The sequence below is a fragment of the Macaca fascicularis genome, chromosome 4 (assembly GCF_037993035.2).
Source record: "Macaca fascicularis isolate 582-1 chromosome 4, T2T-MFA8v1.1".
NCBI classification, from domain to species: domain Eukaryota; kingdom Metazoa; phylum Chordata; class Mammalia; order Primates; family Cercopithecidae; genus Macaca; species Macaca fascicularis.
In genome coordinates this window covers 74,651,398-74,679,167 of record NC_088378.1, presented here as the reverse complement: position 1 = coordinate 74,679,167, position 27,770 = coordinate 74,651,398, and the positions used below count along the sequence as shown (strand labels likewise).

At 33.2% G+C, this 27,770-nt stretch overlaps 1 protein-coding gene across 8 annotated transcripts in view; it reads right to left on the bottom strand.

Annotated features, from left to right (window-relative positions):
- The window catches only part of ASCC3 (activating signal cointegrator 1 complex subunit 3), a 372,625-nt gene that overhangs the window by 130,400 nt on the left and 214,455 nt on the right, over positions 1–27,770 (bottom strand). For all 8 annotated transcript variants that reach the window (XR_012433590.1, XM_005552273.4, XM_074037396.1 and 5 more), the window contains 9 exons: positions 24,006–24,197; positions 23,468–23,692; positions 17,281–17,400; positions 8,753–8,917; positions 7,607–7,693; positions 6,581–6,757; positions 3,249–3,474; positions 2,647–2,801; positions 85–183 (listed from right to left, as the gene is read on the bottom strand). Coding sequence is in view for 7 of the 8 variants with exons in the window: in XM_005552273.4 (XP_005552330.3) it covers positions 85–183; positions 2,647–2,801; positions 3,249–3,474; positions 6,581–6,757; positions 7,607–7,693; positions 8,753–8,917; positions 17,281–17,400; positions 23,468–23,692; positions 24,006–24,197 (1,446 nt within the window). In the remaining variant the exon portion in view is untranslated. The remainder of the gene's footprint in view (positions 1–84; positions 184–2,646; positions 2,802–3,248; positions 3,475–6,580; positions 6,758–7,606; positions 7,694–8,752; positions 8,918–17,280; positions 17,401–23,467; positions 23,693–24,005; positions 24,198–27,770) is intronic.

Here is a 27,770-nt window from a genome sequence, read left to right as displayed (position 1 = left end):
CAGAGAAATAAAAGCAGAAACTGTTAGTATAAATTTTTTTACAATGGCAAAATAATAAGGATATATTCACATATATATACTTACTTGTTTTTTTAGAGCTAGAAAATACTCTGAATGATAAATATGATCATTTGTAGGATCTTCTACCCAAATCCACCAAGGTTCTCCCACTGTCCCATGTACCTAGAAGAAAAATAGTATATCATAACTCAAGTAAGGGATAGCATCCAATCTTCTCACTCTAGAAGCTTTATTGATACATAATTTATATTACAAAGTTTACTCATTTAAATATTTACAGTATACAGTTAAATAATTTTAAAATATTTCCAAAGTTGTACAACCATCACCATAATCTAGTTTTAGAACATTTTTACCACCTCAAAAAGAAATCTTGTACCCATTAGTAGTCACTACCTTTTCCTTACAGATTTGCCTATTCTGTAAATTTCAATTAAATAAAATCATATAATATGCAGTCTTTTGTGACTGGATTTTTTAATTTACCATGATGGTTTCACAGTTCATCTACGTTTTAGCATGCATCAATGCTTTCATTCCTTTTTATTGTCTAATAATATTCCATTGGATAGATATACTGTATTTTATTTTATCCATTTCAATGTCTTTCTCTCTCTCTTACTCTCTCTCTCACTCGCTCTTCTTTGCAAAACCCAGTCTTGTTCAGCATGCATCTCTCCCTCATGTGACTCAAGAAAAAGTGACCACATCCTCTGGGATAATTTTGATTGGCATAAGTCAATCAGCTCATGGGATTCCCCTCACAACTGCTGTGGTAAGGCAGAGGCACATGACAAATACCGGCCCAATTAGACAGAAGAAAAGGTCTATGGTCCATGCTCTGGGCTGGAGAAGTGGGGATGTGTTTCCCATGCTCTGTTTAATGCAAACAGTAAATCATGAAAACATTTGAGAAGTATCCACAAGTGTCAGCAGAGCAAATGGGTGAAAAGTTCCTGGTCCTTGAATGATATCTTTAAACAGAAGACTCAACCATCATTAGGGCCTATTCTACCTGTGGACCTTTTATTATGAAAGATAATATACTTCAGTCCTTAACTCAGTTTGAGGCAACTTAAGTTTTCCAATCTTGAAGTCAACAGCATTGTGCCTGACAGAGATAACTATTAAAATCATTAAGTACTCTGTCTTACTAATGAGTTAAATCAAACTGCAGATTTATTACAGATATTGGCAGAAGGACACAGTGTAAGAAATACAAAACTTCCACTCATTTCAAAAATAGTGTATTAGAAATAAAATTTCAAGTATGAGTTTATGGGTAACAATAAATTTATATTTATGTGAAACTTTATACCTATAGAAATATTAAATATAATTTTGTATCATCTAGTCCCAATGAAAATTCTGTAAAAAAGATTATTATTATTATTATAATACATGTTTATAACTGAGGAAACTAAAGAAATTAAAGATTTGGACACTTTAAGACCAATGTAGAATTAGGTTAAAATCAAGGTTGGGTAATTTTAGAGCATACTGTTAAAATTCATTCACATTAAAGATCTATAAACATCAGGTAATGCAGAAGATACTTAATTAGAACTTTACAATAACATGCGAAATAGGCACTGCTATACTATTAATAGTGATTTACTTGTTTTCCCCCATCGGCTTATTGAAAGTAAGAACTAAGCCTCACTTGCCTTTGTACCTATAATCTCTAACATAGTAACTGGTACAAAAATAGATCTTTAAAAGATATTGATTGAATAAAAAGAGAATCTGGTGTGTATCTTTATATACACAATAATATCTAAGCTATCAATGGAGAAGAAAGAATTAAAACAAACAAAAACGTGATGGGAATCAAGGATGAACATTTTGAAAAACTGTATGGTGTTAAATATTCAGAGAAGTAAAGAAAATAACTAAGAAAGATCTATTTATTACGGCAATCCATCAGTCTCTGGAGATCATGGAGGAAGTAGTCTCAGCAGGAAAGAAACAGGTGATTGGGAGAAAATAAAGAATACTTTTCTACAAGTCTAATGTTTCAAAAAAGGAAAGAATATTAATTTAAGAGACATCAAGATTTAAAAATGGCTCTTTTTATCATGAAAAATCTTGAATTTTTTGGAAGGCTAAAATGACAAAGTAGACATGGCAAAAATGAAGATAACATAGAGAAAATAAAAGAAGATAGAACTAATATAGCAAAGTCCCTATGGAGTTGAATCCACTAAACTCATTGTTCATTGTTGAAATTTAGGTTTTCTAAATGTTTTGAAGGAACCTCACTGGTTGACATATTACTAATATACCAAGGTTTTGTTGAGGATGAGAGTAAATATTGCTATAAGTTTTTTTTTTTTTTGAGACGGAGTCTCGCTCTGTCACCCAGGCTGGAGTGCAGTGGCATGGTCTTGGCTCACAGCAAACTCAGGCCTCTCGGGTTCACACCATTCTCCTGCCTCAGCTTCCCAAGTAGCTGGGACTACAGGCGCCTGTCACCATTCTCGGCTAATTGCTATAATTTTTTACATAAATCCTCAATATATATTCCTTTTAGAGGATTTTCTATATGCCTTAGGAACAGATGTAGTTGAGCCTGTAGTACAGACATTTTTGTTTAACATAGATATAGGCGTTTTCCACTTCTACCTGATCATTCCAAGTGAAATCAGGATAGATGCTGAGTGTCACTCGGAGGACAGTCCTTGTGATGGGCTGAATGGATGCTTCCATCATAACAGAAGGAATCTGATGAACACATTGTTTGACCTTCAGTCCAATATTCACATGATGCAAAATGTGACCTGCAGAAAAATATCACATAGAACAAATGTGTCCAGGCAGAAAAAAGCAATATAATCTGACTTGTAAATGGGATTTCAGAGAAGGTGATTTTATTGCTTGTTTTATGATTTGCTATGTAGATTAGCTGACATTCTTGACCTGGCATGTTTGAATATTTTGTAATAGTTAACTTGAATTAGCAATTCACAGTTTTTAAAGCCAGTATCAAGGTTTCTTTAGCTATTAATAGGGTTCTTAAAATTACGATAGTGTTTAAACTACTATAAACAGATTCACTTGAATATGAAGAGATTTTTGCTTGATTTTAGATAAATGAAAAATATTTATAAGTATGGCAAAATTTTTATTTTGATTAATGTGTAAATTCACAATACCTTCTTTTACATCTAGCAACATATTCTATTTGCACAAAACAATACATTCAAACATATTTGCTTCCTTCTTACCTATTTCGTCTTTCCTCATGTCTTTCAGCTTATCCACAGTAAGCTTTTTTTCTTCTAATCTTGTTAGGATGTGTGGTGGTAGGACTGAAAATTGTCTCAAAGGGCTAGCCCAACCCCAAAGCCTCTTGTCAATGACTTTACTAAGATTCAGGAGCCTGTAGGTCATGGCAGGCCAACGTTTCCTCAGAGCAATTTCAAAAAGAGCGCGGACAATTCTAGCTGCATTCTAAAACATAATAGGAGGAGATTGGTGGTTATACCCAATGTGCTTTTAAATTTGTCAATAAATTTATTATTCAAACTCACTCTGAAAAGAAGTGCAAGTGAAGCTGCATCCTTGAATTGTGGGGCATACCTTTTTGCATATAATCCTAATTATTCTTATTATTTCTACATAAGAATAATCCTGTCCTTTATATGTGGATGCTACTTGCTCACTCTCAGAGGAGAAGCCGTATTTCCAAGTTCTTAGAAAGTTCTACCTTCTAAACAGGAACAAAGTAGGAAGAGACAAAAGGCATGCAAAATATTTAGGAGGCTGTTAAGGCATCTGACTATAACAGACAAGGATGCCTCTAGATGAATAGTGGAATGATTAAATTTACAAGGCTATTTAGAGGATTAAGGAAGACTGGGATTCCAGTCAGGGAAAAAAAATTAATGAGAGAAGGGTGACAAATGAAATACTGATTAATGTAGCTACTTATATGAAAGGGCCATATTATTGGCTTCCTATAAACCAAACAATATGTTAACTTGCTTTACATACATTGCCTCATTTAATTTTTACAAAAACTGCATTTAATTGATATTGATATTATGATTTTATAGATGAATACACTAGGGCTCAAAGAGGTATAAAATTTCACCAAGGTCACACAGCTTGTTGGTGTCAGAGCATCTACTCAAAGCCAGGACTAAAGGACTCCAAATATAACTGAGATTCTAGACTCAGTGGTCTGAGGATAACTTCATTAATAGACATATAGAAAGTTATAATGAATGCAGTCTTTTTTCTTCACATTTCTACAGCTAGCTCCCATTTATTTTGCCTCCACTCCTTTATCATTAACTTTGCAGATTGTTTTATTAAAGATTATTTACTAAATGAACTTAAAGATACCTTCCAATATCCAATAACATCTGTATTTGAAAATAAAGAATGTTCAATCTGGTTAAAATTCAAACAAGACATACAAAACTGAAAATATTTCAAATGGCAGACAAACAATCCAGCCTAAAATTATGAGATCAAAAATGACAGATGAGTTAAGGGCTTTCATTTCACATTTTATATAAGATATGCACTGTCTTTTGACTAATTTGACTGTTTTGTTTCGGTATTAGAAACTAAAGTACAAAATGGTAGATAGAAGTATAAGGACAGTTCTGATATCCATTAAAAATGACTGAATGGGTCTTTATAAGGCCCAGAGAATAATAAATAAAATTTTGATTACTGTATCTATCAAATAGGTTTTCCTACCTCATTCCCACTTGTTCTTATAAAAAACTGTCAGGCTAATTTTCCCAACTGTCTTTGAAAGTATGTCATTTTAATATTACTGATCTACAGTTGTCTCCTCAAAGTTAAAAGAAGTAGGAGAAATTCCATATGACAAGATACAAACAGGGCATTTTAATCTAGAATGATATAAATTGGCTGAAAATAATAAGTCTATAACATGTACAGTCTAGAAAAGTTAAGCATAAGCCTTTAAATAGAATCCTAGAATATTTGAGCTATAGGTTTACCTTAGGGGCTGAGAAGAGAAAGCTTAAAAAATATAGAAGAAAATACCATTTTACAGAGTTGAGAGAGTAGTTGTTCAATTACTGATAGCTTAAACTTAAAATGTAATAAAATATAATTTATCTGATGCATTCAGGGATGCTAAATCCATAACAGCTATTTAAGAAAAACCAGGGATGCTTTGAGATATCCTTAATCAGAAGTTGACTTCCTGGATACCAATCATGAAGAGAATTAAAGTTTTACATTGTAAGCAATTCTTATGTCAGTCTCTGATAATATCTTCATAATCTTGAAACAAGCAGAAATGTTGCCAGATTATTCATCCAGAACCCAGTAAAACTTTACCTTTTATTTAAATGATTAACTATTTCAATATAAAATATTAGAACATATAAAATATTAGAAAATATAAAATGACAATATTATATTACTTTACAGAAAAACATATAAAACAAAGGAGATTAGAAACAATTATTCCTATAGAAGCTATAATGTTTAAAGAATATATAAATATTTTCACTACATCTATACTAACTTTATATAATTTATGAAATCATCACCTGGTATCTTGGTTACACTGATTAAATTACTACATTCATTCAAAATGTTTACTAATATGTCTTGGTTTGTGTTTGTAAATATTACATGTTGACAGCACTCCTAAGTACTCACGGCTATTAATAATGATTCATTTAACACAAACATTGTTTTCTATATTTAGTCTTTGAACAAAATTACAAATACAACATAACAGCAGAATTATTTCCATATTTAAAATAAAATTGAGTTTTAATTTATTCTTAATTTATAAAAGGAAATACTCAATAAAATAAAATTAAAAAGCCTTGATAGGTAAGTAAGTTTTTTAAAAAAGTATGTCTAGAAGGGAAATTTTTCATTTGAAGGAAAAATAGGGTAAAACATAACCTACTTTACTTCACATGAGGGCTTGAATATTAAAACACAAATATTTGAACATTTTATACTATGGTATTTTTTAAAAGTTATAAATTAAATGAGCTGTAGTTTAGGGAATAATTTGCTTTCTGTCCTCAATTTTTAAGTTTCAACAGTAGAGAGGAGAGATAACTTTTGTAAAAACCAGAGACTTATTACACTGAACATATGGTAGGAAATATGTTTACTATGCCTTATTTAATGATTAAAAATATTATTTCTAATATTTGGTAAAAACTAAAAAAGTTTCACAATCTTTTCTTTATGCTTGCAACATTCTTTAACTTATCTCTTTATAAGTACTTTATATTCTTTTACTTTATAAGTAAAAGAAATGAAATTCATCATTTAAAGTAGAAAAAAATCAGGTATCATTTTAAAACTTTATAAAAACATCAACACCAAAAAAAGCCAAATCAGCCATCAAATCTCATCCCCAGTCTTGTTTTATGAGCATAGATTACATAAAATATTTACAAATTAGCAGAACCAGTTCTAAGTAAAATGGTGGTTTGGTAGCATGTCACAAAGCAATACATTCATAGCATAGCATGAATTAGCACCTTGGTCCTCTAAAGATATTCAAGGAAGAGAAAAGGGAAGGGAATAAGATTCTTACCTGTGCAACATACGCAGAATCTGATATAAGGGAGAAACTGTCCATTTCTCCTCGGCTGATATAAGTTTGAAGTAAGATGTTTATTTTCCCGTAACTATTCTCTACACCTCCAGGAGTGGAGAGTTCACAAAAATTGCTTAATAAGGCATCTAACTCCTCTATTTCCTCTTCTCTGACCTAGGAGAATCAATGTATTTATTGGAATTTTGAGGCTGATTTATTTAAATTTTTCACATTTAAATTAAATACACCGCATGCTTTGTAAGAGTTTCCATTTACTATAAAGCAGCACTTTTCTTTCATAGAGTTAAATAACAATAATTTTTCCACAGTTAGCTAAAAAACTGCAATATGAAATGATCTTGAGGCTGATACAATTACATTTTATTATTTATCACCAATATTAAATTCGCCATTGACATATAAAAATTTGATATGCCAAAAAATTAAATCTTCTGACCTCACCATCCTTGAATTGATGAGATTTCATATTTTATTTGACCAGAGTAAAACCTCTGCACAACTGGATTAGGGCAAACTTGAATTATCTTCAAATGCATTCATTATAGTCATATATTTTTATATGGTATAATACATTCATAGCTTAAAGCCGTGAAGTACTATGATTCAAAGTATTAAAGTTTTCACTGTTAATAAGATTAAATATTAATATAGGTACAGAAATACTCATATCTATGGTTTGAATCATACAGGTACTTTTACATTTTCTTCAATAAGCCTTATATTGCAATAAACCAAAATCTTCATACTACACTCTTCAACAGTTTCATTACTGCAAAACCAATTTAAATTATTTGATGTGGAGTACAGAACAAAGAATGATGTTAGGTATGACGTAATATTATAATCTAGGACAGTGGGTCTTATTGATAAATAAAGAACATTGCTGATATTCCAGATGTGATGTGCCATACAGCTCATATGATATTAATTAATGAGAAGTTTTTATAAATGAATGAATGCATACATGTTGCATGCATTTGATTCAAATTTCAAGAATCTTACCTTAATTTGATCAAATTCTTCTGCTTTGGAGACTATGGCAAAGATATCACCTTCTGTTTTGTGAGCATCAAAGAGTTCATTAAAGGTCTACCAAAGTGAGTGTTATATTTGATTAAAATCAAAACATTTAAAATATTTTAAATTAAAAATGTGACTATAAATTACAGAGTGCAGTTATAATGTATGGTTACAGTACTTAAAGTTATTGCTTTACAAATATCAATAAATTTATCAAAGACCAAAACAAAAATTCCTAGAATATAATTAGCTATAGAAGATCTTTAGCAGGAAAAAGATGGATGATGAATAAAAGTTAATAAAATTTACATTAGACACCTTTAAAAAGTTCATAAAATTCTGGTTTTTTGTTTATTTTCAGCATGGCCATGTGGAAATCTGCACAGTTCACTAATTCTAAGCTGATCATGTATCAAAAAATTCAGAGATGTATATCTAGAAAATATGTAATCTGAAAATTCTCAAAATACTGCTAGTGAGGACATACAGAAAATCAGAAAACTGAGTTGAAAAAAATCAGTCAAAGGGCACATAGATTGAAGACAAATGCTAAAGAAAGTCTAAAGTTCCTGCAAAAGAACTGCAAACAGGTTTAGGATATAGAGTGGTAGCAACACACTAGCAAGTGAACAAATCTAAAAAGTTACTTTGACAAAATGAGTGGATGTGAATAGGTGATCGAAGAAGTGGAAAGCTAGAGACAATATGTTGGATTGATCTCAACCAGATCACAGTTCTGAGATAAAATATGTTTAAAGATTTTAAAGAAACCTAAAGTGCTATACAAATAGAAGGTTTATTTGGGGAAAGATGGGGAAAAGTTAGTAAGCACATGAGGTGTTTTCTGAAAATCATTACATGTATAAGCAAATGTGCCTTGACTTTTTAGGCTTTGGTGTGTATATTGCTTAGGATAAACACATTGAATAGGATGACAAGAGGTTTCTGAGTATCTGAAGTTTTTTTTCTTGTCTTTACTGAGGGTATACTGTTGAATTCATATAAGTTAAATGGATTTTGTTATATTATTTGCTTTTATTATTTTGCATTAACAACACATTTTGAAGTCTAGAAAGTATGTGCATATAAAATTAAACATATTTGCATTTGTTCCACTCAGTATAATACCTCAATGGTGTTGTATTTAATATAGTAATGGCTGGCAGTTCTACCCAAATCAGTTGAGGAAAAATATCCAGTTCGCTCCTCAAAACGAATCATCTGAGCTTTGTCTAGTTTTCGTCCAACTTCAATGACCAACTGTTCTCGATGTTTTCTTAATGTTGGGTCAATCTATGGCAAAAATATATAAACAGTTGAATATTTCTTTAGAGAGTAACCATTTGCAAACATATATCTATTTATGGAAATTAAAACTTAATGTTTTAGTTAGACTTTTTAATTACAGTTTTTAAACTACATTTTTCTACATTTAGGAAAAAATTGAAAATATTTTATGCCATTAAATAAAGGAAGCTTAAAAATTCATTAAAATTATAAATGTGCATATTCTTTTCAGGTACCAACATTTTGGAATCTAAAATTCTTATATGATCTTATGATCTTGAAAATCATAAAGATTAAAAATCAAATTTAAAAAACTCAATACTTGTCTTCTTTCACCCATACAGAGGGGATTTTAAATTATCAAATCATATTCATACTTTATTATCAGTTTTTTGGAGAAATGATAGCAAGAATGCTTTCCATGTCAAAATCAAGATATATTTAAAACTGCAAAGTTATCCGGCCAGGTGCAGTGGCTCACACCTGTAATCCCAGCAATTTGGGAGGCCAAGGTGGGTGGATCACAAGGTCAGAAGTTTCAGACCAGCCTGACGAATATGAAGAAATCCCATCTCTACTAAAAATACAAAAATTAGCCGGGTACGGGGGTGCACGCCTGTAATCCCAGCTACTCAGGAGGCTGAGGCAGGAGAACCACTTGAACCCAGGAGGCAGAGGTTGCAGTGAGCCAAGATCACGCCACTGCACTCCAACCTGGGCAACAGAGTGAGACTCCATCTAAAAAAAATGAATAAATAAAAATGCAAAGTTATCCTTTCAAAAAGATAGTTTTACTGTTTTAGTAGTTTTAATAACTGTAGATGGGAGAACTCATTCTGCATAAAATAATAATAGAAGTAAAAAGTAAATAAAGTTGACAGTGAATTTTTCTATAGTTTTAAAACTATTAGTTATCTAAAACTTTGTCTAAGCAGAAATAATGTAAGATACAAACAAATATTCTTGTTACTATAGTGTTGTAAATAAATATATGTATGTACACATGCCAATTATTGAGGAACACTCTGTAGTCATGAGCAGTAAAGTGAAATATGACCTTTAATGGAGTAGGGGGAGTATTAAAACAATCTAGAAATCAATTAATGAGTTAACACTACTACCATTTGTTCTAACTTAGATATTTATGGTAGCTTATTTATGTAAGAAATATAGCTAAAATAAATTTTAAAAATCAGAAAAATGGAGCAAAAGAATATTAGCTGCAGGGAAGTAAGATGGAGTTAAGAATTATATCAGCAAATACAAAAAGTCTTAAATGTTTGCTATGAGTGATAATACATGTATCAGGTTCAACTTATAAAACGATTTTATTAATCACCTATTACTAAACCATTAAAAATATGTTAAATTATTTTATCTATGTTAGTTTCATAAGAGTTTTGTGGCCACAAATTTGTATCGAGTAATAACATTAAAACACACAAGTCAAAAAAAAAAAAAAAAAGGGTCAAGATTCTCTAAAGTATAAAGGTACTATGTATCCAAAAGGTCTTTATACTGGAAGATGATAGGCAAATGGCTTTTGATTATAACCTAGTACTTTAAAATCAATTGATGTATTTATCTTGTTCCAAATTTTGAGATGGCTTAGTTCATAAAAATAAATTGTTTAGTTTTTGTTTTTCTTTACTCCTTCAAAACACTTTATTTTTATTTTATTTTATTTTATTATACTTTAAGTTCTAGGGTACATGTGCACAACATGCAGTTTTGTTACATATGTCTACATGTGCCATGCTGGTGTGCTGCACCCATCAACTTGTCAGCACCCATCAACTTGTCATTTACATCAGGTATAATTCCCAATGCCAGCCCCCACCCTGCCTCCTCCCCATAACAGGCCCCGGTGTGTGATGTTTCCCATCCAGAGTCCAAGTGATTTCATTGTTAAATTCCCACCTATGAGTGAGAACATGTGGTGTTTGGTTTTCTGTTCTTGTGATAGTTTGCTGAGAATGATGGTTTCCAGCTGCATCCGTGTCCCTACAAAGGACACGAACTCATCCTTTTTTATGGCTGCATAGTATTCCATGGTGTATATGTGCCACATTTTCTTAATCCAGTCTGTCACTGATGGACATTTGGGTTGGTTCTAAGTCTTTGCTATTGTGAATAGTGCCACAATAAACATACGTGTGCATGTGTCTTTATAGCAGCATGATTTATAATCCTTTGGGTCTATCCCCAGTAATGGGATGGCTGGGTCATATGGTGTTTCTAGTTCTAGATCCTTGAGGAATCGCCATACTGTTTTCCACAATGGTTGAACCAGTTTACAATCCCACCAACAGTGTAAAAGTGTTCCTATTTCTCCACATCCTCTCCAGGACCTGTTGTTTCCTGACTTTTTAATGATTGCCATTCTAACTGGTGTGAGTGGTATCTCATTATGGTTTTGATTTGCATTTCTCAAATGGCCAGTGATGATGAGCATTTTTTCATGTGCCTGTTGGCTGTATGCATGTCTTCTTTTGAGAAATGCCTGTTCATATCCATTGCCCATTTTTGATGGTTTTTTTTTTTTTTCCTCGTAAATTTGTTTGAGTTCTTTGCAGGTTCTGGATATTTGTCAGATCAGTAGATTGCAAAAATTTTCTCCCATTCTGTAGATTGCCTGTTCACTCTGATGGTAGTTTCTTTTGCTGTGCAGAAGCTCTTTAGTTTAATGAGATCCCATTTGTCAATTTTGGCTTCTGTTGCCGTTGCTTTTGGTGTTTTAGACATGAAGTCCTTGCCCATGCCTATGTCCTGAATGGTATTACCTAGGTTTTCTTCTAGGGTTTTCATGGTTTTAGGTCTAACATTTAAGTCTCTAATCCATCTTGAATTAATTTTCGTATAAGGAGTAAGGAAAGGATCCAGTTTCAGCTTTCTACTTATGGCTAGCCAATTTTCCCAGCACCATTTATTAAATAGGGAATCCTTTCCCCATTTCTTGTTTCTCTCAGGTTTGTCAAAGATCAGATGGCTGTAGATGTGTGGTATTACTTCTGAGGGCTCTGTTCTGTTCCGTTGGTCTATATCTCTGTTTTGGTACCAGCACCATGCTGTTTTGGTTACTGTAGCCTTGTAGTATAGTTTGAAGTCAGGTAGCATGATGCCTCCAGCTGTGTTCTTTTGACTCAGGATTGTCTTGGCAATGCAGACTCTTTTTTGGTTCCATATGAACTTTAAAGCAATTTTTTCCAATTCTGTGAAGAAAGTCATTGGTAGCTTAATCGGAATGGAATTGAATCTATAAACTACCTTGGGCAGTATGGCCATTTTCACGATATTGATTCTTCCTATCCATGAGCATGGTATGTTCTTCCATTTGTTTGTGTCCTCTTTTATTTCACTGAGCAGTGGTTTGTAGTTCTCCTTGAAGAGGTCCTTTACATCCCTTGTAAGTTGGATTCCTAGGTATTTTATTCTCTTTGAAGCAATTGTGAATGGAAGTTCATGCATGATTTGGCTCTCTGTTTGTCTGTTACTGGTGTATAAGAATGCTTGCGATTTTTGCACATTTATTTTGTATCCTGAGACTTTGCTGAAGTTGCTTATCAGCTTATGGAGATTTGGGGCTGAGATGATGGGGTTTTCTAAATATACAATCATGTCATCTGCAAACAGGGACAATTTGACTTCTTCTTTTCCTAACTCAATACCCTTTATTTCTTTCTCTTGCCTGATTGCTGTAGCCAGAATTCCAACACTATGTTGAACAGGAGTGGTGGGGCATCCCTGTCTTGTGCCAGTTTTCAAAGGGAATGCTTCCAGTTTTTGCCCATTCAGTATTATATTGGCTGTGGGTCTGTCATAAATAGCTCTTACTACTTTGAGATACATTCCATCAATACCGAATTTATTGAGAGTTTTTAGCATGAAGGGTTGTTGAATTTTGTCAAAGGTCATTTCGCATCTATTAAGATAATCATGTGGTTTTTGTCTTTGGTTCTGTTTATATGCTGGATTACGTTTATTGATTTGCGTATGTTGAACCAGCCTTGCATCCCAGGGATGAAGCCCACTTGATCATGGTGGATAAGCTTTTTGATGTGCTGCTGAATCCGGTTTGCCAGTATTTCATTGAGGATTTTTGCATTGATGTTCATCAGGGATATTGGTCTAAAATTCTCTTTTTTTGTTGTGTCCCTGCCAGGCTTTGGTATCAGGATGATGTTGGCCTCATAAAATGAGTTAGGGAGGATTCCCACTTTTTCTATTGATTGGAATAGTTTAAGAAGGAACGGTACCAGCTCCTCCTTGTACCTCTGGTAGAATTCAGCTGTGAATCCATCTGGTTCTGGACTTTTTTTGGATGGTAGGCTATTAATTATTGCCTCAATTTCAGAGCCTGCTATTGGTCTATTCAGGGATTCAACTTCTTCCTGGTTTAGTCTTGGAAGAGTGTAAGTGTCCAGGAAATTACTCATTTCTTCTAGGTTTTCTAGTTTATTTGCGTGGAGGTGTTTATAGTATTCTCTGATGGTAGTTTGTATTTCTGTGGGGTCGGTGGTGATATCCCCTTTATCATTTTTTATTGCATCTATTTGATTCTTCTCTTTTTTCTTCTTTATTAGTCTTGCTAGCAGTCTATCAATTTTGTTGATCTTTTCAAAATACCAGCTCCTGGATTCATTGATTTTTTGGAGGGTTTTTTTGTGTCTCTATCTCCTTCAGTTCTGCTCTGATCTTAGTTATTTCTTGCCTTCTGCTAGGTTTTGAATGTGTTTGCTCTTGCTTCTCTAATTCTTTTAATTGTGATGTTAGGGTGTCAATTTTAGATCTTTCCTGCTTTCTCTTGTGGGCATTTAGTGCTATAAATTTCCCTCTACACACTCCTTTAATTGTGTCCCAGAGATTCTGGTATGTTGTATCTTTGTTCTCATTGCTTTCAAAGAACATCTTTATTTCTGCCTTCATTTCGTTACGTACCCAGTAGTCATTCAGGAGCAGGTTGTTCAGTTTCCATGTAGTTGAGCGGTTTTGATTGAGATTCTTCATCCTGAGTTCTAGTTTGATTGCACTGTGGTCTGAGAGACAGTTGTTACAATTTCTATTCTTTCACATTTGCTGAAGAGTGCTTTACTTCCAACTATGTGGTCGATTTTGGAATAAGTGCGATGTGGTGCTGAGAAGAATGTATATTCTGTTGATTTGGGGTGGAGAGTTCCGTAGATGTCTATTAGGTCTGCTTGGTGCAGAGTTGAGTTCAATTCCTGGATATTCTTGTTAATTTTCTGTCTCGTTGATCTGTCTAACGTTGACAGTGGGGTGTTGAAGTCTCCCATTATTATTGTATGGGAATCTAAGTCTCTTTGTAAGTCTGTAAGGACTTGCTTTATGAATCTGGGTGCTCCTGTATTGGACACATATATATTTAGGATAGTTAGCTCTTCCTGTTGAATTGAACCCTTTACCATTATGTAATGGCCTTCTTTGTCTCTTTTGATCTTTGATGGTTTAAAGTCTGTTTTATCAGAGACTAGGATTGCAACCCCTGCTTTTTTTTGTTTTCCATTTGCTTGGTAGATCTTCCTCCATCCCTTTATTTTGAGCCTATGTGTGTTTCTGCATGTGAGATGGGTCTCCTGAATACAGCAGACTGATGGGTCTTGACTCTTTATCCAATTTGCCAGTCTGTGTCTTTTAATTGGACCACTTAGTCCATTTTCATTTAAGGTTAATAGTGTTATGTGTGAACTTGATCCTGTCATTGTGATATTAGCTGGTTATTTTCCTTGTTAGTTGATGCAGTTTCTTCCTAGCATCGATGGTCTTTACATTTTGGCATGTTGTTGCAATGGCTGGTACCGGTTGTTCCTTTCCATGTTTAGTGCTTCCTTCAGGGTCTCTTGTAGGGCAGGCCTGGTGGTGACAAAATCTCTAAGCATTTGCTTGTCTATAAAGGATTTTATTTCTCCTTCACTTATGAAACTTAGTTTGGCTGGATATGAAATTCTGGGTTGAAAATTCTTTTCTTTAGGAATGTTGAATATTGGCCCCCACTCTTCTAGCTTGTAGAGTTTCTGCCAAGAGATCTGCTGTTAGTCTGATAGGCTTCCCTTTGTGGGTAACCCGACCTTTCTCTCTGGCTGCCCTTAACAGTTTTTCCCTCATTTCAACTTTGGTGAATCTGACAATTATGTGTCTTGGAGTTGCTCTTCTCGAGGAGTATCTCTGTGGCATTCTTCATATTTCCTGAATTTAAATGTTGGCCTGCCTTACTAGGTTGGGGAAGTTCTCCTGGATGATATCCTGAAGAGTGTTTTCCAACTTGGTTCCATTTTCCCCCTCACTTTCAGGCACACCAATCAGACGTAGATTTGGTCTTTTCACATAATCCCATACCTCTTGGAGGCTTTGTTCATTTCTTTTTCCTTTTTTTTCTCTAGACTTCTCTTCTCGCTTCATTTCATTCATTTGATCTTCAATCATTGATACTCTTTCTTCCAGTTGATCGAGTTGGTTACTGAAGCTTGCGCATTTGTCATGTATTTCTTGTGTCATGGTTTTTATCTCTGTCAGTTTGTTTATGGCCTTCTCTGCATTGATTATTCTAGTTATCCATTCTTCCATTCTTTTTTCAAGATTTTTAGTTTCTTTGCACTGGGTACATAGTTCCTCCTTTAGCTCTGAGGAGTATAATCGACTGAAGCCTTCTTCTCTCAACTCATCAAAGTCATTCTCGGTCCAGCTTTGATCCATTGCTGGCGATGAGCTGCGTTCCTTTGGAGGGGGGAGATGCGCTCTGATTTTTTGAATTTCCAGCTTTTCTGCCTTGCTTTTTCCCCATCTTTGTGGTTTTATCTGCATTTGGTCTTTGATGCTGGTGACGTACTGATGGGGTTTTGGTGTGAGTGTCCTTTCTGTTTGTTAGTTTTCCTTCTAACAGTCAGGACCCTCAGCTGTAGGTCTGTTGGTGATTGTCTGAGGTCCACTCCAGACCCTGTTTGCCTGGGTATCAGCAGCAGAGGCTGCGGAAGATAGAATATTGCTGAACAGCGAGTGCTGCTGTCTGATTCTTGCTCTGGAAGCTTCATCTCAGGGGTGTACCCCACCGTGTGAGATGTGAGGTGTCAGTCTACACCTCAGTTGAAAATCAGAAATCACCCGTCTTCTGTTTCACTCGTGCTGGGAGCTGGAGCTTGGAGCTGTTCCTATTCAGCCATCTTGCTCCGGGGAGTTCCGAAAGCATTTTAATAGTGCCACTGACTCTCCTCAAAATGCCCACATTTGTGATGAGAATAACTAGTGCCATATTCCTTAAATGTGTAAGTTTACAGGTTATAGTGCAGTTATATTTTATAACAGAGCAATTTGGCTGTAAACGTAAACATTCATTTAAAGATTAGCACAAATTTCAACTGAAAAGAAGAAAGGTAGTTGAGTCCCATCTAGAGTAAATCTAAGTATAAAAACCTAATAACGGCTTCAGATTTAACAGCCTCAGAACTAATTGCTGCTGCTGCTTTTCTTATTTTTCTTCCCCCAAGCCTTAAGTTTCAATTTTCCCATGGTAAAATCTACTGCACAGGGAAAGAAAAAAATAAAAGAAATAAAATTTAAAAAATTAGCAACTGCTTTGATAACACAATAGGATTTACATAAAAACTAAGTTACAGTAAATTAGGTGAAACTCTAATTTTGAACAAAGTTCAACTTATTTATGAATTTTGACTTAATACTAGTAAATATCCATATGATCATTGTAGAGTAATGTTTTCATTAGACAACAACTGTATTTTATCTGCAATTAGGATACATTTACAATATATGAAGCAGAGTTATAAAGGAAAGACAAGATTTCACAGAATCTGTAAGCCATTGTAAAGTTCATAGGAAGAACTGCTATCAAATTCATCTAATTCTTACTCTATGTATATGAACTTGAGTAGTGGAACTGATTCCAGTCCTCTAACTGTTAAGATAGTAACTCTTTAATGGTATATTTAAATTTCAGAATAGGGATTAGAAGAGACTTGATAAGAGGAACAGATTGTATATAACCTAAGCCGATTATCAAATATGGTCAATAAGTTTCCTCATGTCTAATTCATTCTAAAATGAAATTTCTCATAGCTTAAAAAACATACCAAAATATTAATATCAAATAGAAATATACTTGAATACATGGATAATAGTACAAAGATTAATATAAGTATTTGTAGAAGAAGATTTAAATGTAGCCTGCCTAATAACTACAAGGGCCTATCTAATTTTTTGAAAAATATTAAATCTCTTGTTCTTCTTCTAGGAACCTCTTTTCAGATGAGGGAAGAGCAGCAAATAAATATCTATCCTCATACCATGAAAGAACCAAAAAGAAGGTCTGAACTTTTTTTTTTAATAAATGAATTTTCTACCTGATAAGCCTTGTGACTGATGCCATATGCTAATGGATTTGCTCTCATCCGTACATAAAGATAAGTGTAACTTATCCACTTCACTGCTTCTTCCACATTAGTAACTGTTCCCAGAGCAATCTGCAAATCAAAAATATGACAAAAATTAAAGTAATGTATTAAAGTTGAACATAAACATTTCATCAAAGATCATTCTGTCAGAGGTGAAGTTTTAAAAATATATCATTGTGCATTTTTAAAAAGGTAGGCACAGTGACTGACACAACACTTTTACAATTAATTAAAATCAGTCCTGCCTCATTTAATTGAGAATGATATATGAAAAATGTTATCTTTCAGAACTGAACTTACTCAATATTATGGCAGATGATTATTTTTCTTTAAAAGGAGTTTAATTCTACATAGTATTAAGGACATTTTTGTTATTTTTTTTATTCAGTATACAATTTATTTTAGTTTCATTTTATGTGACTACACTGCTGAAAAATATAAGTGTTAAGTGCATCAGAATAAAAACAACAAAACATTGTTAATTCTGTTCATTTTTATCCTAATTCTGTATACTGTCATCACAAAAACCACAGAGGGGATATCCTCAGCTTTTACCTCTAAAGATATGCATCTGCAGGACTGTAAGTAAAGAGATGTAATATGAATACAATAAAAAGTTCACTTGTTTTGCACAAAACAAAGCAGATTTTGTTGTGATTTATACATATTAATAATACATACACTTTAACAAACTGATGTACAAGAACAGGGAGTAGTTTTTATTTGTCAGTAAACTTAACCTATGGAAAAAATATTCATGCATTTGAACCATAATAAACAGTGGATAACTCTTCAGATTATCTCTTGAAAGAAAATATTATTTTTAATATAGCATTTAATGTAGCTTTGTGATATATTAATTAAATGAAATCAAAGGTTAATAATTTAAAAACACAACAATAGCATATAAGAGATGTATAACAAAGAAAAAAGAATTATTAGAAGAAGATACTAACAAAGAATTTCAATGAAAAGTTTCTTAGAAATATATTACCTTAGCCAATGGATCTATAGGTCATAATTTTATTTTTACTTAAGGTACTTATTTTACTTTAAAAATTTACCCACGTTGTAAAACTTCACAGTTGTATTTTTTTTCCTGAATTCTTGGCTGAAATTGTTTTTAACCTCTTAATACTTTAATTAAAGGAGAAGAGATGTTCCTGACCTAAATTAGTAATTTTAGGAGAAAAAAAGGAAAAACAAACCCTCCCGATTTAGTCCTAAAAGAAAGTAAAACCTTCATGTTTAATTCCTACATTATAATTTTTTATTATAATTCTGTATAACTAATTTCATGAAATAAATATGTGGATGGTTAATTGTCTTTAGTTAGTTGAAGATGAGATTTAGTAATGTATAATTTTCATTATAATATTATGATATATTATTTGTTACTAAAACAGAGAAATGACCAAAAGTTGAAACATAATAAGCGAGATTCTGTCTACTAACTTTTAAATTTATATTACAAATGGCCAAGCCATCCATAATGTAGGTAAATATATATATTTAGTGTAAACTGTAAGGTTTTCCACCAAAGTAAGAGTAGCAAGAACTAAAATTGAGCCAGTGTGGGAGTTGTGTAACAATTCATGAAGATTTACAACTAAAACAGTTAAACATTTTCTAATCTACTTAGGTAAATAAAACTAGTTTGGTGATACGGCTAAAAATCTGAGAGTTTCTCTCCTTTGTGAATTCATTATTTGACAGACCAAATTGTATTAAACCATAGACATATGACCTATATTCCTGTCATGACTTTATGATGTTACTTTAAAATAATGACCAACATTCCCTTAGAACCTTAGAATATTATTTTAAAGTAACATCACACAACTCCTATGAGTAGAAAAATTTATAAGGGATAAAATAAGCTTGCTATTATTTTCAAAATCAGACAGTGAATTAACATTTAAAAATTACCTATTGCTACCAGTGATATGATTAAAGGAAAGGAAAAAGTACGTAGCAAAGATTGGATCAACTAAAGGAAGTCTTGTAAATGTTCACTAAAGAGGACAAGACTACTCAGAAAAAGGAAGGTAAAGGTATGACGCTATACCTTATTTTGAGAGTAATATTTGAATGCCACCTAGTGACAAAAAATAAAAATGTATTTGTAAATACTTGCTGTCACCTAGTGGCTACTTAGCACAGGAGCCTTTTATAAAACAGGAATTTTTTCATAGTACGTCTTTGAAATTTATTCACTCATCTCAAAATCATATAGTAAGTCAGTAACAAGCCTGTGCTAAGTAAAGCACAATGGATATGGTAACAAATAGAGTATGCTCCCTAGCCTCAAGAAGTTCCAGGGTCATATGGAGGTGAGACATATGTAACTAACCACAATGACTTATATGAACCCACCATCCATTGTGCCTAGCACATAATACCTATTCAAAATGCTTTTAAAGAAAAACATCTAACATGACATTTCTGAAAGTGGCATTAGTATACAGTGTGATAGCTTTACGTTCTGTTAAGTAAAAGAGAAAAATAAAATCCATACACAAATTTGGTAATTTAGAAATAAGATTCCATATCAGTTCATATCTAACTTTAGTATTTAAGGTAATCTCAATTGTTTATTTGAATATGTAATTTAAAAACATGGTTGAAATCATATAAAAACTTAAGCAAATACTATAATCATCGTGAGTATGCATGCGTGTGTGTGTGTGTGTGTGTGTGTGTGTATATATATATATATAAGCTAGTAAATACATATAAAAACTATGCTACTCTTCATTATTTATCTAAAATTTCAGTGCTGGCAATAAGTATGAACAGGGCTGAATATCAACAGACTATCAGAAAATGGTAAGTGACTCTATCATTTACCATAAACTACCTTGGCACAGGCATTTCTTAAATTTCCACAACAATCCAGTGAGAGTATCTTTATTTACAAGTGAATAGAGTAACAACAGCTTGTCTAGGGCAGAAGATCTGTGTTGGAGAGAAACTGTAGCCAGAATTAGGAAGGTGGTTCAGACTGTAGAGGCCTTAAATCCAAGGACAAGGTGTTTACGTAACATTCTACAGAGATGGGATGAACTCTGTATAAAAAAATGTATGTATATGTAAGGTGAAAGAAAGATTAACATAGTTTGAAGAACAGACTATAGGGAGCTGGCACAGAGTATGTACTCAGTAATGTGTGATGAATAAATTTTAATCAACCTCAGTATTTCTCTCAGTGTAAAGTTCAGTGACTTTATATATGGATGGGACTTATGACCTTTCAGCATTAGGATTATTTAGTCAGTCTCGTTATGCATCGATAAGCAAATGTGCCTCATAACATGTTTGCATTAAAATTATAACAATATAATAATTTCTCCAGTTCTCCTAAAGTAATAGTCAGAATTGATACTCATGACATAAAAGATATTAATGGAGGCAACATTCTTAATCTAGCACGACTCTAACGTTGATTAGTGCAACCGTAGAGTCTTGCGATGATTTGGGGAATCTAAAGACTTAAAAATTCATTACCTAAAGAACAGAGCACATATTCATTTTATAAACCAATTTCACACTTGATTTCCACAGATAGTCAAATTTAATTTAATATTCAACAATAATTTAAGAGTTTGTTTCCTTAACAGGAAAATTTACTTTAAAAGGGAACTATTCCAATAGATTAGAATATGAGCAAGTTAGTTCAACAATGGCTACACTTCACTATATTGGTAAAAAATGTCAAGATATATGTTTTGTTATTTAAATACCATTTATATCACTAAATGGAATTATGTGTATAGTTAGCTGACATTTCTGAAAACCACACATTTAATAAGTACTTTATAAATATTTGATAAGTGTATGGACCCTAATTTATTTTTAATTTCTCAGGCCTTGATCAAATAGTTTCAATGATGTTATTTTACAGTCCCTAAGAAAAATAGTTCCTTGAAGAAAAAAAGCAGTATTTTACTGACTTTGTGTCTTCTGTATAACACTGCCAACTTGTGTTTATTTTACCAATTACAAAAAGCTATTAAGGACATAAGTTTACTGAGATATAGTCTTCCTTGACATGCATTTTAAGATATCACTTCATATCTAACTTTAGTATTCAAGTCTGTTCTTCAAAACTATGTTAATCTTTCTTTCACCTTACATACTACATACATTTTTTATACAGAGTTCATCCCAATTCTGTAGATTGTTACTTTCAAACACCTTGTCCTTGGATTTAAGGCCTCTACATTTGAGATATACTCTTCGTTGACATGCATCTCATGATGTGTATAAAAGAACCACGCCTTTTACTGCAAGTCGGAAAAATTATGGCTACCATTTTGGAAAATGTTTTTCATATAGGCTTTAGAAGAGGGCAAAGGCTATATATTAATATAAGCAAATGTATTCACCTTCAACTTAAATTTTATATACAAGAAATCTAAGCCATAATGAAAAGTCTAGGTTTAGAGTTAAATAGATCAGAGTTTGAATACTAGTTTCAAAAGTTATAATGTAGTGACCTTGGGTCAATTACATATCACTCTGACGATAATATCTCCATAGCAGCAGTAGTGAGAGAATAAGAGAATGTACGTGAGGCACTGAGCAGAATCTCTGGTATACAGCAGGTCCTCAGTTCACTGCTACTATCATTTTACATTAAGAGACTTTGTTCCACACATTAGACACTGCTAATCCAAGACCCAATTATTTAAGCCACACAATTATAGTGGCCAGTAGGATTGAAATTGAGCCATAATAATATTTCCTTTGGATTCAAATTTTATTTCTCAGTTTTTAAAAATGTTATTATAATTTTGCTAATAGAAAATGAGGCCTTTCATGCTATTTTCTCTAACCATTATCTTCTAAAACTTATCCATTCTTTGAATGACCATCCCAATTCTGGCTGTGGATTATCTCCAACACAGATCTTCTGTACTAGACAAGCTGTTACTCTACTCACTTCACCTGAAAGTCCCCATTTTCTCATAAAATAAAGATACTCTCACGGATCAAATTTTACCACATTCATGAACCAAAACTTTCCTGATAGCCTGGGACAAACCTATTTTCTCCTTCTGCTGAATCCTTCTACAGAACTATCTTTCCAACATTATTGCACTGTGTTTTCATGTCTTTTTCTCCCCTTTTGGAATATACACTTCTTAATAGAGAAAATGAACTAGTAAGTGTGTTTTTCATTCTCTAAAAAGACTTATAAATAATATGATTGGAATGTTAGATTAAATTTCTATAAGCTCTTTAGGAAGTACCTAATATAGGACTTTGTACATAATAAGTAGTATTTGATTATAAATATTTCAAAGTAGTCATTTACTTAATATTTACATCCTCCCTACTTTCAATTATTGTTTGAGTCAACTTAAAGGTATGAAAGAATACTGAATTAGCAAAGTGTTGAATACCAAATTATAATTTAAAATGTCACAAAAACAGTCAAACCTGATTTGAATGTTCTATACATATACTCTAAATTTTAAGAATGTTTATTTTCTTTACCAGTTAAGATGTTACCTACGCTTCCAGGGTCTGCTATGTAAATCTTAACATAAAAGTCACACACAGACACACACACACAGACACACACACGAAACAAATTATCACAATCTAGCTCAATCACATTGTGTATAACAAAGTTAATCAACTAACCTAATAGAGCTAAAAGAGTTTTATAAATTTTATTAAACCTTTAGTAAAAATTTCATGTAAAACTTTGTAAAAGTGCCAAATATTAGTTATTATTGCTTTTTGTTTCCATATTTTCTACAGTCTTTGTTAGATTTCTGGTCTTTGGCAAAGCCTCATTAGTTTCAAAATATGGTCTTTTAGCAATAGATTTTTTATCAGTTATCATTCTATAATCCTCTGAATTAATCAACAATAATGCCATTCAGCCTGTTTTATCTTATAACTATATGGCATAGGCTGTAATCCTAAACACTACAAAATAGCAACCAAATCAACCTTTATCTTTCTTGGTCATTCTTTTATTTTTATTTATTTTTATTTTTATTTTTTTATTATACTTTAAGTTCTAGGGTACATGTGCACAACGTGCGGGTTTGTTACATATTTTCTTGGTCATTCTTAAGGCTGATGATTCTATTCCAAACTTTTACTCATTAGATCTTACCTCTGCATTTAGGTTATCTGCAAGGCTTTCCAGAAACTGACTCTCAATTGGGTTTCGTTGGGTGAGCAAAGTGAGGTAATGGCTGAGTTTATCATGCGTTGTTATAATGATTCCTTCCCCAAATTTGTCAAATTGTGGTCGTCCAGCTCGACCAAATATCTGCATGACATCTAAAATTCCAAGGTCAACAAAGGAGCCTCTTTTGGCAGCATATATTTGCGTTCCCTAGATGAGGAAAAGTTAACAAAAATTTACATAAACACACACAAATATAATCCTGATGAACTGAATACTGAAATTAGGCAAATATGGCAAGATCTCAAAAGTGTACTTTAACTAATCCTTTCATCATCTGTGATAGAGTTAAATTTTCACAATATAAACTAGATTCTTACTGGAGAAAATAATTCTGACCTTTTATAAATAACATTCAAAGTCAAGGAAACAGACAAATCACAATATTTTTCTAAATAAATCAACCAAGAGGCTTGCTTTAAGACACACACAAATCCATATATCAAGGAAGGTAAGCTCTTACCTTAATAATAACAGCATGGGCGGGAAGATTGACACCCCAGGCTAATGTAGCTGTACACACTAGGACTTTGATATGCCCATTAGAAAACAAGTTTTCAACTAAATTTCTGTCCTGCCGAAGCATTCCTGCATGATGAATACTAAAACCATCTGGGAATAATTCTCGTACTTGCTTATTTCTCGACCTTTGCACCTAGACACCAAGAAAGCATAAGAGTATTATTTAGCATTTAAAAGCAATTGTTATTTAGCATTCCTGTTGTATGAGTTTTATCAAAGAAATCAGAAAATTATTTTTAAGCATCTTAAGGTATTACTAAGTCTTAGTATACAATGCTTTATATAAAATAATAAAAAATAATGTTACTTATCTTAAAAAATAGGTAATAACAAAATATGTCACAAAATTAAAAAGAAAAGAGGTGAAAAGCAAGTGTCTCTTTCATCCAGAAGTCTCTTTTTGCAATCAGTCAGTATTACATGTTTCTTAGCCTTCAAAAAATATGCTATTCAAAATAAAACTAAATCTCAGCAGCTTCTTAACTCCTTAAGAGTAAAGGCCAGTCATTACAGTGCAAGGCCCTACAAAAATCAATCTCATTTCCTTACCTCATCTACCTCAGCCACAATGGCTGGCTTTTCTGAGTATATTTTCTGACAAGTCCATATCTACTTCAGAGCCTTTACACTTTTATTCCAGACCCACTGCCTTTGAGTCCTTCTCCTTTCTTATTGAGATCCCCATGATGCTTCCCCTGTGATGTTCCTCATTGCAGTGAGTCAATAAAGCCAGCTTTGTTCACCTACAGTTGTGTTCTTGGTGATCTTTGATAGCAAGTTGACCATCTGTTTTAGCTCCTCAACTACACATATGCATTGAGTATACAGTAGTCCTTCCTTATCTGTAGTTTTGCTTTCTGTGGTTTCCATTACCTGAGATCAACTGTGGTCCAAAAATATTAAATAGAATATTCCAGAAATAAATAAATCATGTTTTAAGTTGCGTGCTCTTCTGAGTAGCTTGATGAAATCTCACACTGTCCTATTCCATCCAGCCCAGAAAATGAATCATCACTTTGTTCAGCATATATAAGCTGTAGACACTCCTCACTCATTAGTCACTTAGTAGTAGGCCTGGTTATCAGATTGACTGTTTAAGTATCCCAGCGTTTGCAAGTCACCCTTATTTTACTTAATAATGGCCCTAAAGTGTAACATTAGTGATGCTGGCAATTTGAATTTGCCAGAGAGAAGCCATAAAGTGTTTCCTTTAAGTGAAAAGGTGAAAGTTTTCAACTTAAGGAGAAAAACAAAATTGTATGCTGATTGCTAAAATTGATGGTAAGAGCAACAAATCTTCTATTCGTGAAGTTGCAAAGAAGAAAAAAGAAATTCATGTTATTAATGTTTCAAATTGCAAAAGTTACAGCTACAGTGTTTGATACCTACTTAGTTAAGAGGAAAAAGGCATTAAATTTGTGGGTGGAAGACATGAACAGAAATGTATCTTAATTGACAGCAATCAAGTTAGTTCACTAGTATCTGTGGTTTCATATCTTGGAAATATGCCCCATGGATAAGGGGGGACTACTGTAACAACATTACTTCTGTTCTGTGGCTTACTCGGAGTCCAGAGGTGAGATTTAGTATACTTATATGCCACCTGTGTAACTGCTGTAGCAGAAGGTCGTAAAAGACTCACTGAAGATTCACTATACAACAGACAGAATTTTTATGAAGAACTAACATTTAAAGAAATGTTTACATAGTTAAAGCTTCTGTTTGGCCATCACATCATGTGTTTGTTTGCTATTGGTCTCAAAATCTCATGATCAATTCAAGAGCTTCTTTTTGAACAGTTTTTTCCCCACACTTTTTACTTAAGGGCTGGACAATGGCAGGGAGTAAGATTTTAGGGGACTAGGGTTCCAGTCGAGACTTTGCCATACTGATTATCTCTCAGGTCACTTAAAATTTTAAACTTCTAAGTTAATAATATTTAATAAAATTATCTAAGAAAATAGCGTTCCATGAAATCTGCCTTAATTATAAAACCAAAAGTAATGCATTAACAAACCACACCATCTAGTGGCCAGCCAAGTAAATAACAACTTACACATTTTGAGCCTCTTTAGGGTCCAAAACAAAAAACAATATATAAACATAAAACAGGAGAGCTTCTTAAAGTTTCAAGGGGGTGTATTCTTATTTTATTCTTGTGCAGTGCAGTCAGCCTGTTAGAAATTATTTTATACATATACTTTACAATTAATTACAATTGGATCTCATTGTCTCAGCTTTCACCTTTTCAGACAAGTGATATTGTCACTGTAATCTTAAAGCAGCTCTTACGAACATGGAAAAAAGTCTAATTGTGGTGTATTTGCTAAGAGCTCCTTCAGAGGCTAAAGGTAGGGAGAGGAGAAACATTTCACTTACTTCATTTCTTCTCTAATATTTAAGAGTGGACATTCAAAGCCAATAGAGGAAACTAAAACTATTGGTTGGAGGTGATATTCTGTACAAATCATATTGCTGGATTGCTGTTTGGTTTTAGGTGAAGTCTGCTATCTGTGGACTCCCTGCATTGAAATGTTCTGCTGTCCTTCTTATAAATATAGATTCCTTAGTCAAACCCCACCTGAGGTAAAACATGGCTAGGCCTGCTGTGGCACCAATGACACAGTAAGAAGTTAAACAAGGGAAGTATGTATCTGTGATAGACATGTTTCTTATAAAGTAGCAGGTGGATCTTGGAGTAGTGACATAGTACCTCCCACATGATCACATGGGTTTCACATTCAACCAGCACCAGTGGCCACCAACTGGGTATATCTCTCTGGTCTCTGTGAGGAACTAGGAGGAGGTAGGAGTCACTTCTACTTCTATTCTTGCATACCGTGTGCATTGTTTTATTTTTAATGGTTTATTACAGACTTGAAGTGACAACAATCTTAAAATAAGTCTGGGTTTTTTATTCTTAACTATCTTTGAATCTGAATTTTCCATATGTGGTCTGCCTTAGCTCACAAGAAAAATGAACTGGAATCTGGCTGGGCACAGTGGCTCACGCCTGTAATCCCAGCACTTTGGGAGGGTGAGGTGGGCAGATCACGAGGTCACGAGATCAAGACCATCCTGGCTAACACAGTGAAACTCCATCTCTACTGAAAGAAAAAAAAAAAAATAGCCGGGTGTGGTGGCGTGTGCCTGTAGTCCCAGCTACTCAGGAGGCTAAGACAGGAGAATCACTTGAACCCAGGAGGCAGAGGCTGCAGTGAGCCAAGATCGCGCCACTGAACTCCAGCCTGGGTGACAGTCTCAAAAAAAAAAAAAAAAAAAAAAAAAAAAAAAAAAAAAAAAAGAAAAAAGAAAAAAAGAAAAGAAAAGAAAAGAAAAAAAAAATGAACTGGAATCCCTGGAGATGAGGCCCAGGGATGTTCCTCATCTGATTTTAAAATCTGATTTTAAAAATCATCATAAAGCAAAACTATTTTTCCACTTTTAGTGTACACATTTAAGAATTTTAACACGTTTGTGTTAGATTTGCATAACTACCATCATAATCAAGAAGAGTTTCTCCACCCTAAAAAATCCCCTCATGTGATTTCTTTACAGTTAAACTTTTCCCAACTACTACCACTAATCTGTACTCCAACAGTATAGTTTTCTCTCTCCGAGACCATTACACAAATTGAGTCAGAAAGCATATAAATTTTGAAATTGGTTTCTGTCACCCAGATTAATGACTTTGAGATTCATCTAA